General features: G+C 36.9%; 1 protein-coding gene across 9 annotated transcripts in view; it reads left to right on the plus strand.

Moving 5' to 3' along the window:
- Positions 1–14,837, plus strand: part of LOC105468166 (coiled-coil domain containing 150) — a 95,192-nt gene that overhangs the window by 17,756 nt on the left and 62,599 nt on the right. For 8 of the 9 annotated variants that reach the window (XM_011718215.2, XM_071073117.1, XM_011718214.2 and 5 more), the window contains 6 exons: positions 1,551–1,771; positions 1,873–2,051; positions 3,660–3,728; positions 10,321–10,437; positions 11,476–11,605; positions 14,625–14,668. In XM_011718215.2, coding sequence (XP_011716517.1) covers positions 1,551–1,771; positions 1,873–2,051; positions 3,660–3,728; positions 10,321–10,437; positions 11,476–11,605; positions 14,625–14,668 — 760 coding nt within the window. Of the gene's footprint in view, positions 1–1,550; positions 1,772–1,872; positions 2,052–3,626; positions 3,729–10,320; positions 10,438–11,475; positions 11,606–14,624; positions 14,669–14,837 lie in introns of those variants that run through there. The other variant, XM_071073119.1, reaches the window with a different exon arrangement.

Consider the following 14,837-nt stretch of genomic DNA (forward strand, 5'->3'; position numbering starts at 1 on the left):
TATCCTCAGGGTGAAGCTGAGAGCAGGTATTTATCCCTTACTGCACTAAAGCAGGCATTATCTATCTGCACTAAGGCAGGCATTTCTCTCTCTCTACTCTAAGCCAGGGAGAAGCTCTGTGGCAAATACCTATACTACAGTCATTCAGACTACATCCTCTGAGGGTATGGGCACTGGGAGTGGGCCCGTTGTATGTCTACCTTTTTGTTTTCTGCGGTCTAGAGAGACTTGGAAATACACAGCCAAATCAGCTTCCAGAGCTGGGTGGCTAAGGAGGTAGTCCTTGTATGAGAGCTGTAGAAGTTATGTCACTTGATGAGTGGACAAACTACTTTTAGGAAGCCTCTATAGACTTGGAGTTATTGCTAGGGCAAGCTAGGGGAGAAGTCTTGGCAAGTACCAAGCTCTCATTTAGGCTGCCAGAGGTGTATTGTTTGCCTGCCCCGTTAATTCCCTGATGCAAGTTAGTTAGAAGCCAGACCATCAAGTATTCACTGGGAGAATGTACAGAGAAATCCTTTTTAGTGAAAAACAGAACTGTGTGTTTCAGCACTTTCTCCGCACTGCTTCCAAGAGGTGTAGTCCCTGGAACTGCTTGCACTCCTGTTTAAAACCACCTCTTAGTTTTGTGATTTGGGAAGATTCTCATATGAGACTCTTGTATTCCTAATCCTTTCTGTCCCTAGAGCTACAAGGTTTAAAATGCAGTCCCTCAAGTAGAAGCTATAAAAGTTGGGGCGCTTGATGCATGGAAAAAGTTTTTCCAGGAGGAATTGGTAGACTGTAGTTATTGACTGAGTGAGCCAGGGGAATAGGCTTGGGGGCTGCCAAACTCCTGTTTAGGCTGCCACAGGTTATGTTTGTCAGCCCAGTTAATTCCCTGATGCAGGCTTGTGTGAAACTCAACTGGTAACAGCAGCAGTTGACAGAGTACATTGGCAAACTCCTTCCAGGCAGAAACTGGGAGCTTTGAGTTGCAGGCCCTTCTCTATCCTGATCCTGGGGGATGAAGCCTCTGTAAGTGCCTACACACCCATGTATAATCACCTCTTTGTTCTGTGGTCTAGGGAGACTCGGGTATGCCTAACCGCTTCTGCTCTTAGAGGCAGGTGAATTAAGAGCCATACTGTGGGGAATCTTAGAGTTAGGGTGCTAAATATGAAGTCCAAACCCTTCTCTCCTCAGGGAGAGAATACGTGTTGGGATACCTTCTTAATTGGATGGCACAGTGCCTGGGGTGAGGTTTGGACCTGAGTCTGCCTCAGCTTTTCCTACCTAGTCAATGTGGATATTTTCTCAGTTACCAGATACAGAAGAGTCTCTCAACTTGTTTCTGACTTTCCCTCAGAGGGAATTGATCTGTGTCAATTAATCAATTCTCGGAGGGAATTGATTAGCATGTCCCTACGTGGAGGGAGAGTCAGAAGCCCACCCTGTTGGTGGGCTCCAATTATTATTCTTATTGGAAATGTTACATTGACTCAGTTTTGGGCATTACTGTAGTAGAAATTGCATTGCATAATATTGTTATTTTGGGATCTTTGTCCCAGAGGCTATTTGGAGGCTCCAAACTGTTTAGAAGACCTGGACAGCCAGAAAGTCATTAGTCCTATCCAAAATGAAGCAATTTGTGCAGGAAAAACAGATATTTTATGGAAGAACTGTGAGTTTCTGGTAAATCGAATGTGTCGTCTTGAAAGCCTCATTCAGTCCTTGAAGATGAACATCTTCCGGCTGCAAACTGAAAAGGATTTGAATCCTCAGAAAACAGGTATAGAGATAAGAATCATCAGAAATGTCCTGTGTAGGTGCTTGATTTTCTTTACTGACCTTCTTTCTGCTGCTTGATGCCCCTCTTGTGCTCTCTGGTAGCTTTTCTGAAAGATCGACTGAATACAGTACAGGAAGAGCATTCTAAGGACCTGAAGCTGTTGCATCTTGAAGTTATGAATTTGCGCCAGCAACTGAGAGCTGTAAAAGAGGAAGAAGACAAGGCACAAGATGAGGTGCAAAGGTTGACTGCCACCCTGGAGATTGCCTCGCAAACAAAGGTTTGAGTCTAAGAGTTCTGAAGTGTAAACACACTGTTAGGTGTTAGCTGGAGGAGGCAACAGACCTATGACATTGACTTTTAAAAATAGGTGATGTCGATATGAGGATTCTTGGCATTTGACATTTGGCATGTTGATTTGAGGATTCTTGGCCTATTAGATTTGCACTGTACAACCCTTACCCCATACAAGTGATTGTGTGGGTCCAGAGGTATGAGATGGAGCCTGTGCTCTTCAGGAACTCATATGCTAGTTGGGAGAACACGCCACAGCATGAAAAATTAAAAAAGGAAAAAATAAGTATAGAAAGTGTTACAGAACAGTATAGTATAGGACAAAAAGTGAATATTGCCGAGTAAGGGCTTTGTGTTCAGACATGTTTGAGAGGGTGAGGATGCCCTATCTGGAATAGATTAGGCAGGCTTCAGGGAAGGGATAGGACCTTTAGAAGCAAAGTATAGGGGTGAGGACATTTCAAGGAGCACACGCAGAGGCAGCAAAGAATAAGGACTACTTGGAAAAGAAACTAACAGTGTTGTTCTCCCTTCATGGGCTAGGCAATGTAATAGATGTTCAATGTGTTATTTTGTTTAATCTTTGCAAAATCTTGGGTGAATAGGATATTATTGTCCCCATTTTTTAGCAATGATAGTACTGGGTCCCTGGGCTAAGTCACTTGTCCAAGATCACACATGCCTGTTGTCTTCTTGTTACCCAGGTTTGAAACTGGGTCTTTCTACTGGGTACAGCTAGGAGAAATCTATAAACTAGCCTTACAAGAGTGAGGATTTGTTTGTGGGAAATAAGTTGGATATTAGCTAGCAGTGACATTATAGAGCATCTGAAAATCAGGAATAATTAGTAGTTGGGGTTGATCCTATGGGGAGTGATTAAGATTTTTGATATGGAAGTGACATAATGAAAACAGGAAAACAAATTTAACAATATATAGGGAGAGAAATTGGAGGCAGGGAAACCAATTAGGAATCCATAGCATTATTTGAGGCGTGAGCCAAATTAGGTCTGATCTAGGGTTGTGGCATTTTGAAAGGAAAGAGAAATGTTCTGTAAAAAAAAAAAAGATATGCTAGAATATGGTGCTGGGAAGGACTGAAGGCAGTAAAGAAGGCAAAGATGGTTCTGAGGTTTTACATCTGAGATTGTGGTGCCATTTATCTTAATAAAAAAGAATAAGTAGGGAAAGCTGTGTTTTTCATCCTCCGCTTGTAAGCACGAATAATGTTTGAAGCTGGAAAAAACAGAATTCTTTAAAAAATTAAGAATATATCCTGTAAGTAAAATGCCTGTCAATTACCAGATTGACCTCTAATTATTGAATTTTATATAGGAGGTGGGTGCAATTAATCACTGTTTATGATATAAAAGAGGAAATTATAGAAATCATGTATCAAAGTAATAAAATAGCTTTCCTGTTAAATAACTCATGGTAATAATTACTTCAGACTTATAACAAAGAGTATTTATAACCATATTAAAAATAGCATTTATAGGTTGCCAGAAAAAAACCTGATTTGATCTGATATACCGATAGACAATTTCTTCCTGTCATTTCAGATTATTTAGAATCTTTTCTCCTTCTACTTTTAGAAGAATGCAGCCATTGTTGAAGAGGAACTGAAGACCACAAAACGTAAAATGAACCTTAAAATTCAAGAGGTAAGACAAAAAGATGGAGGGTGGAGGAGGTGTTGGAATTGCAGAGGGGAAATCAAGACAGCAGAAAGAGAGAATGAAAAGAAACCTTTGAAGAAGAAAATATGTGACTATGTAGTAGGAAGACTTTAAAAATATGCCACATTGAATTCAAGTGAAAGTGCCTGCCCTTACATGACATTAAGACTTCCTTTTACCTCAATACTGGCGTGAAACTAGAAATAAAAAATAAATGCTTTGTGAGCCAGGAAGGAATAGTTACCACTTGTGGCTGCCCATATACTATAGTTAAGTGGACACTTTCATGCAAAGGCCTTTTAAAGTTGTATTTAAAATAAAAAACTATTAATAAGTCTGTTCATCTAATTTTACCTTAAACTTTCATTTCAGCTTGTTTTTAGTAGATAGCAGATTGAGAAATATGAAGTAGGTGGCTGCTAAAAGCTGTTGGACTAAAAATTTGCAGCTGAAAACAGTGGAAGAATCAGTAGAATTACTAACTCAATATACTCTGGCAGTGGCCTGAAACCTCAATATTCCCTGACATAATAGTATTAATAATTGATGTTCAAATCAAATGGGTCAAATTATATTTAAAAGATTCTGTTAATACAAAATAGAGAAGTAGACATACTTTTTAGGAAAATTCTTATGCAAAACTATTTTTAAGGTTATAAATTTTAGTGCTTAGGTGGTAAGCATAGGTATTTGGAAAATTGTATTATATTAAGTACTTTATTTGCCAGTAATTACTGATAAAAGCTTGATTGTTCATAGTTAGAATGTATTAAGTTTATTTTTAAGGTATTTTAATAGACCATTTTTAGGGCAGTTTTAGGTTCACAGAAAAATTATGCAGAAAACACAGAGTCCTGTATACCCCTCTCTGCACTACCGCAGTTTCACTATTATTAACATCTTGATTTAGTATGGTACTTTTGTAACATTTGATGAGCCAATATTGAGCCATCATTTAGTGAAATATGTTAAGATTCACTATTCATCATGTTGTAAAGTTGTATGGGTTTGACAAATGCATAACACCATATATTTATCATTACAGGATCACACAGAATAGTTGCACTGCCCTAAAAATGTCCTGTGCTTCACCTACCCCTCCCTCCTCATGTCTTCTCCTGAGCTCCTGACAACCACTGATCTTTTTATTGTCTCTCTAGTTCTGTTATTGTTGGAATCATACAGTATGTATGTAGTCTTTTTGTACTGGCTTCTTTTATAACATATGGGCTTAAAGTTCCTTCATGTTTTTTCATGATTCAGTAACTCATTTCTTTATATAGCTGAACAATATTCTGTTGTATGTACCGCAATTTGTTTATCCATTCACCTATTGAAGGACATATTGGTTGCTTCCAGTTTTTGGCAATTATGAATAAAGCTGCTATAAACATTGTGTGCAGGTTCTTACATAGACATAAGTTTCCCACTCATTTGGGCAAATATAATATCTAGGAATGCAATTGCTGGATCATCTGGTAAGCCTACGTTTAGCTTTGTATGAAGCTGTTAACCTATCTTACAAAATGACTGTATCGTTTGCATGCCCATCAGCAAGGAATAAGGGTTATGGTTGCTGCACATCCTCACCAGAATTTGGTCTTGTCAGTGTTTTGAATTTTTGCCATTCCAGTGGGCGTGTAGTGGTATCTTGTTTTGATTTTCAATCCCTAATGATGTAATGACATTGAGAATCATCTCATGTGTTTATTTGCCATCTGTATATCTCCTTTGGTGAGTTATCTGTTAGACTCCTACCCCATTTTGTAACTGGGTTATTTCTTATTGTTGTGTTTTAAGAGTTCTTTGTATATTTTGTATACCAGTCCTTTATCAAAGTTGTGTTATGCAGTTATTTCCCCCTACTCTGTAGCTTATCTTTTTATGCTCTTAGCTGTCTTTCACAGAGCAGGAACTTTTAATTTTAACGAAGTTTTAATTTTAACGAAATTTTTTTCTTTCATGGATCGTAATTTTAGAATTGTATCTAAAAAGTCTACAAACCCAAGTTGCTAAGATTTTCTCTTGTGTCATCTTCTAAGAGATTTTATAGGTTTTCATTTTACATTTAGGTCTTTGATCTATTTTGAGCTAATTTTTATGAAAGGTATGAGATCTGTATCTAGATGAATTTCTTCTTGGCATGTGGATGTCCAGTGTTTCCAGCACCATTTGTTGAAAAGACAGTCCTTTCTCCTTTGGATTGCCATTTAACATTATTTTTTACTGGGAAAATCTTATTCTTAATTTTTGGTTCTATGGTAAAGTCTTGAATTTTGATTAAGCTCTGTCAAAGACTTGCAAAAGTGCTATAATAGTCAAACATGGGCATTCTGAGGGTATGTGAAAAAGAAAGGGTGTGTTAGTTTGCTGGGCTGCCATAACAGAGTCCTAAAGACTTGGTGGTATAAACAGAAATTTATTTGTTGAAGTTCTGGAGGCTTGAAGTCCAAGATTGAGTTGTTAGTAGATTTGGTTTCTCCTGGCCTTTCTCCTTGGCTTGCAGGTGTCCGCCTTCTAACTGGGTCCTCACATGCTTTTCTATTTGTGTGTAGCCATCCCTGGTGTCTCTGTGTGCCCAAATCTCTTCTAATCAGGATATAGTCAGATTGCATTAGGGTACACACCAAAGGCTTCATTTTAATTTAATCACCTGTTGAAAGGCCCTGTCTCCAAAGAGAGTCTCATTGTGAGGTAGCAGATGTTCGACTTCAACATAGGAATTTTGGAGGACACAATTCAGCCTATGACAGAGGGTTATATACAGATAGAAGTGTGGTATTTATCTTCCTAAGACATATGAAATATATATAAAATAGATACAAAATCTGGATGTTATAAACATTAAATGGATTAACTGATTGCCCTTAATAGTACTTCAGAAACAAATACTTCATTAGTAAAGGATTCTCTTTGTAATGTGCTTTTGTACGGCACATTATAGGTATATCATGTATAAAAGAGGAAAATATCTCTTTTTAAAAGTGACCATTCTTTAAAAAGTGGCTAGCTGAATGCTTTCAAGCCTGCATAATAGGGGTCATTAAAACAGAATTTAAAAGAGTGAAGTATTTAATTCTGAATGAACTAGAGGTTGAATCACATTTGACAGTGATGCAACTAAAATTTAAACAAGATGATTTCCTGGGTGAGTATTTTGAAACTTTCAAGGAATAAATTATATCTTGAACAAATTGTAGTACATAATTTGATGCAAGTTTAGAAAAGTATATTAAGCTACTATATTTGAGAAAGTAATTATAATCTGATACTAAAATCTGAAAAAATATAACCACAAATAAAATGTCTCATTCTTACATAAGATTGTAATATTTAACTTATCATTGGATAAGTAAGCAATTTCTAAGCTTAAAAAGAACGAAATTATAAAAAGGTCAATAGATTTGACCACATAAGAATACTTCTACATATAAAAAGCAAAACTAATAAAGCAGTAGTTCCTAACCTTTTTGGCGCTAGGGACCAGTTTCTTGGAAGACAGTTTTTCCATGGGGTTGGGGGAGTTGAGGGGAATGGTTTTGGGATGAAACCGTTCCACCTCAAATCATCAGGCATTAGTTAGATTCTCATAAGAAGCAGGCAACCTAGATCCCTTGCATGCCCTGTTCACAATAAGGTTCACGGTCCTATGAGAATCTGATGCTGCTGCTGATCTGACTGGAGGTGGACCCCAGGCAGTAGGGCTGGTTCACCCACTGCCCTCCTCCTGCTGTGTGGCCTGGTTCCTAACAAGCCATGGAGCAGTACCAGTCTGTGTCCCTGGGGGTTGGGGACCCTTATAATAAGGTATTATAACACAAATAGGCAACGTGTTAATAGTTTTTCCTTTTAAAGAGTTTAACAGCCTGGGCAACATGGCAAAACCCCATTTCTACAAATAAAAAAAAAAAAAACAGCACGATGGTATACACCTGTGGTCCTAGATACTTAAGAGGCTGAGATGGGAGGATCACTTGAGCCTGGGAGGTCGAGGCTGCAGTGATCATGCCACTGCAGCCTGGGCCACAGAGTGAGATCCATCTGCAAAACCCACCGCCCCAAAACTTAAAACTGCCAGGCACAGTGACTCATACCTGTAAGCTCAGCACTTTAGGAGACTGAGGCAGGAGGATTGCTTGAGCCCAGGAGTGAGACCAGCCTTGGTAACAAAGTGAGACCCTGGCTCAACAACAAATTTTTTGAATTAGCTGGGCATGGTGGCACACTCCTTTAGTACCAGGTATTCAGGAGGCTGAGGTGGGAGGTTCACTTGAGCCTGGGGAGGTCAAGACTGCAGTGAGCCATGGTTGCACCATTGCACTCATCCTGGCTGACACAGTGAGACCCAATCTCAAAAACAAAAACAAAAACACGTAAAATTGTCTTAAAATGCCCAAAAAACAATGGACAAAGGATAAGTATGACAGTTTATTACATAAATATATAAAGAGCTGATAACTATATTAGAAAATATTTAATCTCACAATAACCAAAGAAATCCAAAATTATTAAGATGTTAGTTTTCATTTATTAGATCAGAAGAGATTTAAGAAAATTTTAATACATATACTATTGATAAGGTAATAATTGGAAAAAATGATTCTTATAGGAATTTATCCTTAGGAAATAATCAGAAATGTAAGGAAAGACCTGCTCACAAGTATGTTCAGGAGAGCAGCATTTGCAATAGTGAAAAATTGGAAAAAGCTACATGTCAAATATCAAGGGTATGATTAAAAACATTATAGAGCATTTCCAAAATGAGCAATCTTGTAACAGTTTTATCCCAAGACATTTTTTACCTTTTAACTTTTAAAAAACATTTTAAAAATTATAAAATATATTCTCCATAGAGAAAAAAATGTGTACAATTTAGAAAACAGGTATAGTGTACTCTTAATGTCATCTACACTGGAGTTTTAAAATAGAATTTCTTTCAGTTTCACATCACTTCTTAAAAGGAATAGCATTCTCTGCAATTCCCATTTCAATTGGAAAGGATCTCTTTCCCTAATAATAAAAGAGACTCTTAACCTTCTTTATGTTTTATGTGATTCTTTTTATAGTCATTTGTTGACAAAAATAAGGTCAGTGTGCCTCCAAAATAGGGAAGAAAAAAAAAAGTGTGTTTTTCTACTCTCACATACCTCACAGCAGAACACTTCTGACACCCGACGACACACCAAGAAATTCTGTTCTTCAGTGGACACCAGTTGAGTGTCCTGTAATTCAATTCAGTCCTTACATTATCTACCTGAAGACAGGTGAGGACTCAGTCTCACAAGATTGCCCCCCCACTTTAGACGCCAGTTGCAAGCCCCAAGTTGTCCTTCTGACTGACTTGCAAAAAATCGGTGTTCCCATGATGCCCCTCCACAAGTTTAAATAATTTGCTAGAACAGCTCAGAGAATTCAGACACTTCACTTACATTTGCCCATTTGTTATAGAGGACATTACAAAGGATACAGCTGAGCAGCCAGATGGAAGAGATGCATAGGGCAAGGCATGTGGGAAGGGGCACAGGCCCTTTCTGGGGCTCACCACCTTCCAGGCACCTCCATGTGTTTAGCTGTCCAGAAGCACTCTGAACCCAGTTCTTTTGAATTTTTATGGACGCCTCATTACATAGGCATGATTGATTAAATCACTGGCCATTGATGATCAACTTACCTTCCAGCCCTTCTCTCCTCATTAGAGTTGAGAGGAGGGGCTAGAAGTCCCAGTCCTTTAATCATGCTTTGATCTTTCTGGGGACCAGCCCCCATCCACAGCTACCTATCTTCCCCCATCCCCAGCCAGTCAGTCATTAGCACACAAAATACACTCTTCTGAGGTGATTCCAAGTTTTTTATGAGCTATGTGCCAGGAACCAGGGTCAGAGATGAAATAATATATTTCTTATTATATCACAATATCACAGTACCCAAATTCTTGGAGTGTCGGTTTGGTCTGCTACCTAATGGTTACTTCATTATTTGTTTAGACCTCTAAATTCCAAAATTGAATGAAAACAGTTTTCAGAGTGATGTTTATAATACTGCAAGATAAAAAATATATAGATAAATCAAAATACAGGAAAATAAGAGTTGAAAAATAAAGTCAGAAAATATAGGAATACAAAAAATACACAGTAAGGTAAGATACTAGTGTTTTTCAAACTTTTTGACAATCCATTGTTGAACATGTATTTTACACTGCAACACACATACATATACACAAACATTTCACAAAGCAGCACTTACTCTTACTACTTGCTATGCACTCTCATATTTTCTTTCTACTCTTATTTTTTCCTTTTTCTGAGTGCTGCTTTCAATTTACTAATGGATTTTGACCTCCATTTTAGAAAACAGACCTAAATTATAGGAGGATGAGTGCAATACGTTTGATCTACATTCCTTAGGAGGTAATCCTAGGCCTTCTAGGGAGAAACAAAAGCATGTTTCTGAGTAGTCATAAATGAATTAAGACTGGGGGTGAGATGGCATGTCTGATAAACTTCTCAGGTAACTTTGATCTTTGTTAAACTAGTATGATGTTCAGTTGGTCTTGCCTAACTGTAATGTTGCTTTGTAGCTAAGGAGACAACTGGCTCAGGAGAAGTACCTTAGGGAATCTTTAGAGAAGTCAGCATCAGCCATGCTCCTCAAAATACAAGAAATGGGATCAGCAGTGGAGGTAGAACGAAAACAGGTAGAAAGATTTCTTCTTATGTATGTTTGGGAAGTGAAACCAAACAAAAACTGATATTTTACCTATACACTTAAAATTTTACTAATTTCCTCTAGATTTGTTAAAATATTTACTTTTTGTTAGCAATATGTTAACAATCTTACTACAGTTTTTTTTTTTTTTTTTTTTTTAAGTTAGTGCAAACTAAGAAAGACCCTAATATCACTATTCAACACTCTTAATTTATGAATCAGAGAGCTAAGGACCGGAGAGGTTAATTTACCTCAGGCTTTATAGAGGTGAACTCTTAGCTCCTAAGAGAAAGATAAAATATTTTTCCATTATACCATACAATCTCTGTTATAGACATTGATTTTGGAAGGCGTTGCCCTGGTCTCATGCTGTATATGTCTGCCATGGATCGAAAATAAAGACTAATGCGATCTAACACTGGAAGCAAAGAATATCAATAAGTAAAACAATTTGGACTGTATTTACACTGCTGTTTTCAATTATCATTATTTTAACATATTTTGGCCTTCATATTTATTTGAAGTACCTACAAATAATTTAGAATACTTTAACTGAGTCAATTCATATTTTCATTTTTAATATAATTGGATGACATAATCTTTATTATTTTAATGAATGGAAATAGTTTCCATTCATAACTGAATTATAACAAGGATTCTACTTTAGGAATTTGCAAATGATCCTTTGTTGCCATAACTTGCAGTGCCAGTATGGTAGCCATTAGCCACATATGGCTATTTAAATTAGTTAAATAAAAGATTTATTTCTTCACACACTAGCCACATTCAGGTGCTCCGTAGCCACTTGTGGCTAGTGGATTGTTGCACTGGAAAGTGCACAGAAGGTTTTATTGGATGGCACTGCTCCAAGACCACATTCTGTTGAGATTTTAACTGTAACATAGACTAACTTCTCGTTGCTTGTCAGTGACATTAAGATTGGAATGTTGCCTTATACATGTGCTATAAGGCAGCTTATTAGAAATCTTTATCTTATAGAAAAGGAGTTTTTCTTATACAATTTCAGGTGCACATTTTGCAGCAAAACTGCATTGCTCTACATGATTCTATACAGAGCACTCAAGAACTACTGGCCCAGGAACAACAAAAAAAAGAAGAGTTGGAGACTGCTACTTCACAGCTCAAATCTGATCTAAGTATGAAAATAGATGCCAGAAATCACCCTCTTGTTAGTTTTTTGAGATTTCATGGAAAAACTCTTAAGATCCCAAATTCTTGAAGTGGCCCATGTTATTGATATTTCCCACAGTGCTGTATGTAAAACACTGCGGATTTCCCTTCTACCTGTAGTACTGAGACAGAGAAGGAATGTTGTTAATAGTATATTTGACCCTCTTAATTGTAAACGATTCCTTATTTTTTTCCAGCTTGTTTGTGGACCTGGAAATATTTGGTTTCTAGACATCTGGCTTGAATATTGGGCAAAAAAGTAAAACAATAGATTGAATATTGGATAACAAAATGTTAATAAGGAAGTAAGGCCCTGAATCCTTGATAACTTATGGATTCTGTCAGTTCATCATGTCAGATTCTCCATTCTTCATGTTATCAATCTATTTTGATTAACTTATATTTGTAGAGATGGATAGTTGTAAGGTACCTTAAAGAGAGCTTAGGTTAATCTCTTTTTATAGATGAGTCCTCAAAGATGACAGAGCTGGGAAATGAAAGAGCCTAGACTTGATCCCAAGGTGTTTGGTCATGTTTCTTCTAACCCATCAGCCTTTTATCATACTACTGTTGCTAGTACTTCATTATAAAGCAGTTTCCAGATAGTCTCAATGACAAAGGTCATGGAGTTATAAGGGCAGTGCTTCATGTGATTAATACATCATGGTTTACACCGAACTTTCACATAAATTATTTCATTCAATACTCAAATTTATCCTTCCAGACTTATAAAAGGAAAAAATGGCAAAGTAAGACCTAGAACTGGATCTTCTAACTCCAAGCTAGTGTACTCTCCAGTTCACCTTCTGTGCTCTGTGGCTGTAATGGGGGCAGAGAATACCAAAAAGGAAATGGAAATTATAAAACATAAAGAGCAAGAGTAATCTATTCAATGTTTTGACTTACTGCTTTTAGCAGAAAATATTCCCTTTTCTTATAGTAGTGAATTACTGTGTGAAGTTCTCACCGACAATGCCCCTGGATAATTTTCTGTCTTCCTGTAATTGTGTGCCTACAAAAATATATGTACGTTTTATGGTGCTGCCACATTATCTCATTTGAGTACTGCAACAACCTGTCAGAAAGATAAGAAAATACTCACATTCTATAGAAGATATAAAAGGGGCTGGACGTGGTGGCTCACGCCTATAATCCCAGCACTTGGGGAGGCCAAGGCAGGTGGATCATGAGGTCAGGAGATTGAGAGCATCCTGGCTAACACGGTGAAACCCCATCGCTACCAAAAATACAAAAAAATAGCTAAGTGTGGTGGCAAATGCCCGTAGTCCCAGCTATTCAGGAGGCTGCCAGCTACTCGGGAGGCCGAGGTTGCAGTGAGCCGAGATCGTGCCATTGCACTCCAGCCTGGGCGACAGAGCAAGACTCCATTTAAAAAACAAAAAAAAAAAGAAAGAAAATATAAAAGGATCCACACTGACCGTACCCAAAGACCCACAGCAAGTAGAATTAGAATAGCTGGGCCTAAAACAGGTATCTATTAGTTGGCCCTCTGAATTTTTATGTTACTTTCTTGTTGGATTAATGCTTTATTTTTGAATTTTATAAAGAATTTGTGCAACACCATTAAAAAACCAAGATTAAAACAACAATAATTCAAAGTGACATGAGGAAAAGGAAGCCCGTCTGAATGCCAACTAGGTGCATAATACTGAATTATAGACTTGACATATATGCAGTTTTATTACTTTAAGGTACAAGTAGTTATTCAAGCTACATTAATAAAAGGAATGCCTTTAAATATTTGCTTCAATGAATTTAAACATGTAATTAAGTTTATTAACAATAAGCATATTATATACAGATTTATAGTACTTACGATGAATAAATTGTTCTTCAAAGTAATATAAACACTCCCCTTTCATTCTTACTTTGATTAGTAGAATTTTCCCAAGGTCATATAGTTCGTCTTTTTTCTCCTTCATGTATTTTAAATTAGAGTTTATTCTGTTGAATTGTGGATTCATATGTTCAAAAAGTGTAGTTTTTCTAAGGTATATCCTATATGTTTTCAGTTGTTTTATGTTTTCATATGTTTTATAATTTTCATATGTTTTATAATTTCATATGTTTTATTTTCATATGTTTTATAATTTCTGGCTTTAGAATATTTAAGTGAAACAAGACTGATAGATCGCTATGAATTTTTCTGTGAAGGCAAAACATTACTCTCAGATAAGTTTACACTTTTTGGCTACTAGTATATGATGCCAAACTGTTCCACAATTTTTGGTCTTTGGTTTTCTTTTCATTTGTGCATGCTCTGAGTGGTTTCAGATCTTTTTTTCCATACAAAATCATCCTCCTGAATACCAGTATCTTACTGACAACTAAATATCTACATTTGGATGCCTTGCAGATATGTCAAAACACATAGAAAACTTAAGTGTTTCACTCATTCTGTCCCCAAAACCTGCTCCGTGGTCTGTATTCCCTATTTAGCTGAAGAGTCCACTGTTCATCCTGCTGCCCAAGATGTTCTCCTTGTCTCATCTGTTGATTTTACCCCACTAGTAAGCCACCAAGTCCAAAAGTGCTCTCTGTTTACTGTTTCACACATCTGTTTTTCCTCTGTGTCTCTGTTGTCATGATCAGTGAGAGTCAGTCCTCATTATCATTACTTTATTGAATTGTCATTTACTCATGTGTCAGTTACTTTAACAGCTACTAAATTCATCTCCTTGCCTTTATTGTACCTTTGTTAGAGTGATCTCTCTAACAGAATCTTTTGATCATGCCCCTCCTCAGCTTAAAATCCTTCAGATACCTCATTTACCATTGCAAATGACTGTGGACTAGTTTCTTGATAATTCCATAACAGTTTCTAGTCTATAAAAATATGATAGAAATAGTTGGGTTCTCCTTATCTCTACAAAAAATAGACATAAAATATTTAAAGCTTCTCACTATGTGATTTCAATGTAACAAGTTACTATTATCATAGTTGTGTGTAATTTTTGTTTTTAGCTTCTAGAGATGACCTCATTTCCAAGTTGGTTGAAGAAAATAAGGTGAGTTGTGAAGTTGTGGAGTACAGAGGTGGTCTTTCCTCTCTTCGCTAAGTCCTGTTTCTTCTTCCATGTTGGCTTACAGTGCTTCTTATTCTCATAAAAGTTTTATAAAAAAAAAAAAGTTTCATGTCAATGAGTAGTCTATTTAGGATAATAGTGTTAGGAACTA

The sequence above is a fragment of the Macaca nemestrina genome, chromosome 11 (assembly GCF_043159975.1).
Source record: "Macaca nemestrina isolate mMacNem1 chromosome 11, mMacNem.hap1, whole genome shotgun sequence".
NCBI classification, from domain to species: Eukaryota; Metazoa; Chordata; class Mammalia; order Primates; family Cercopithecidae; genus Macaca; species Macaca nemestrina.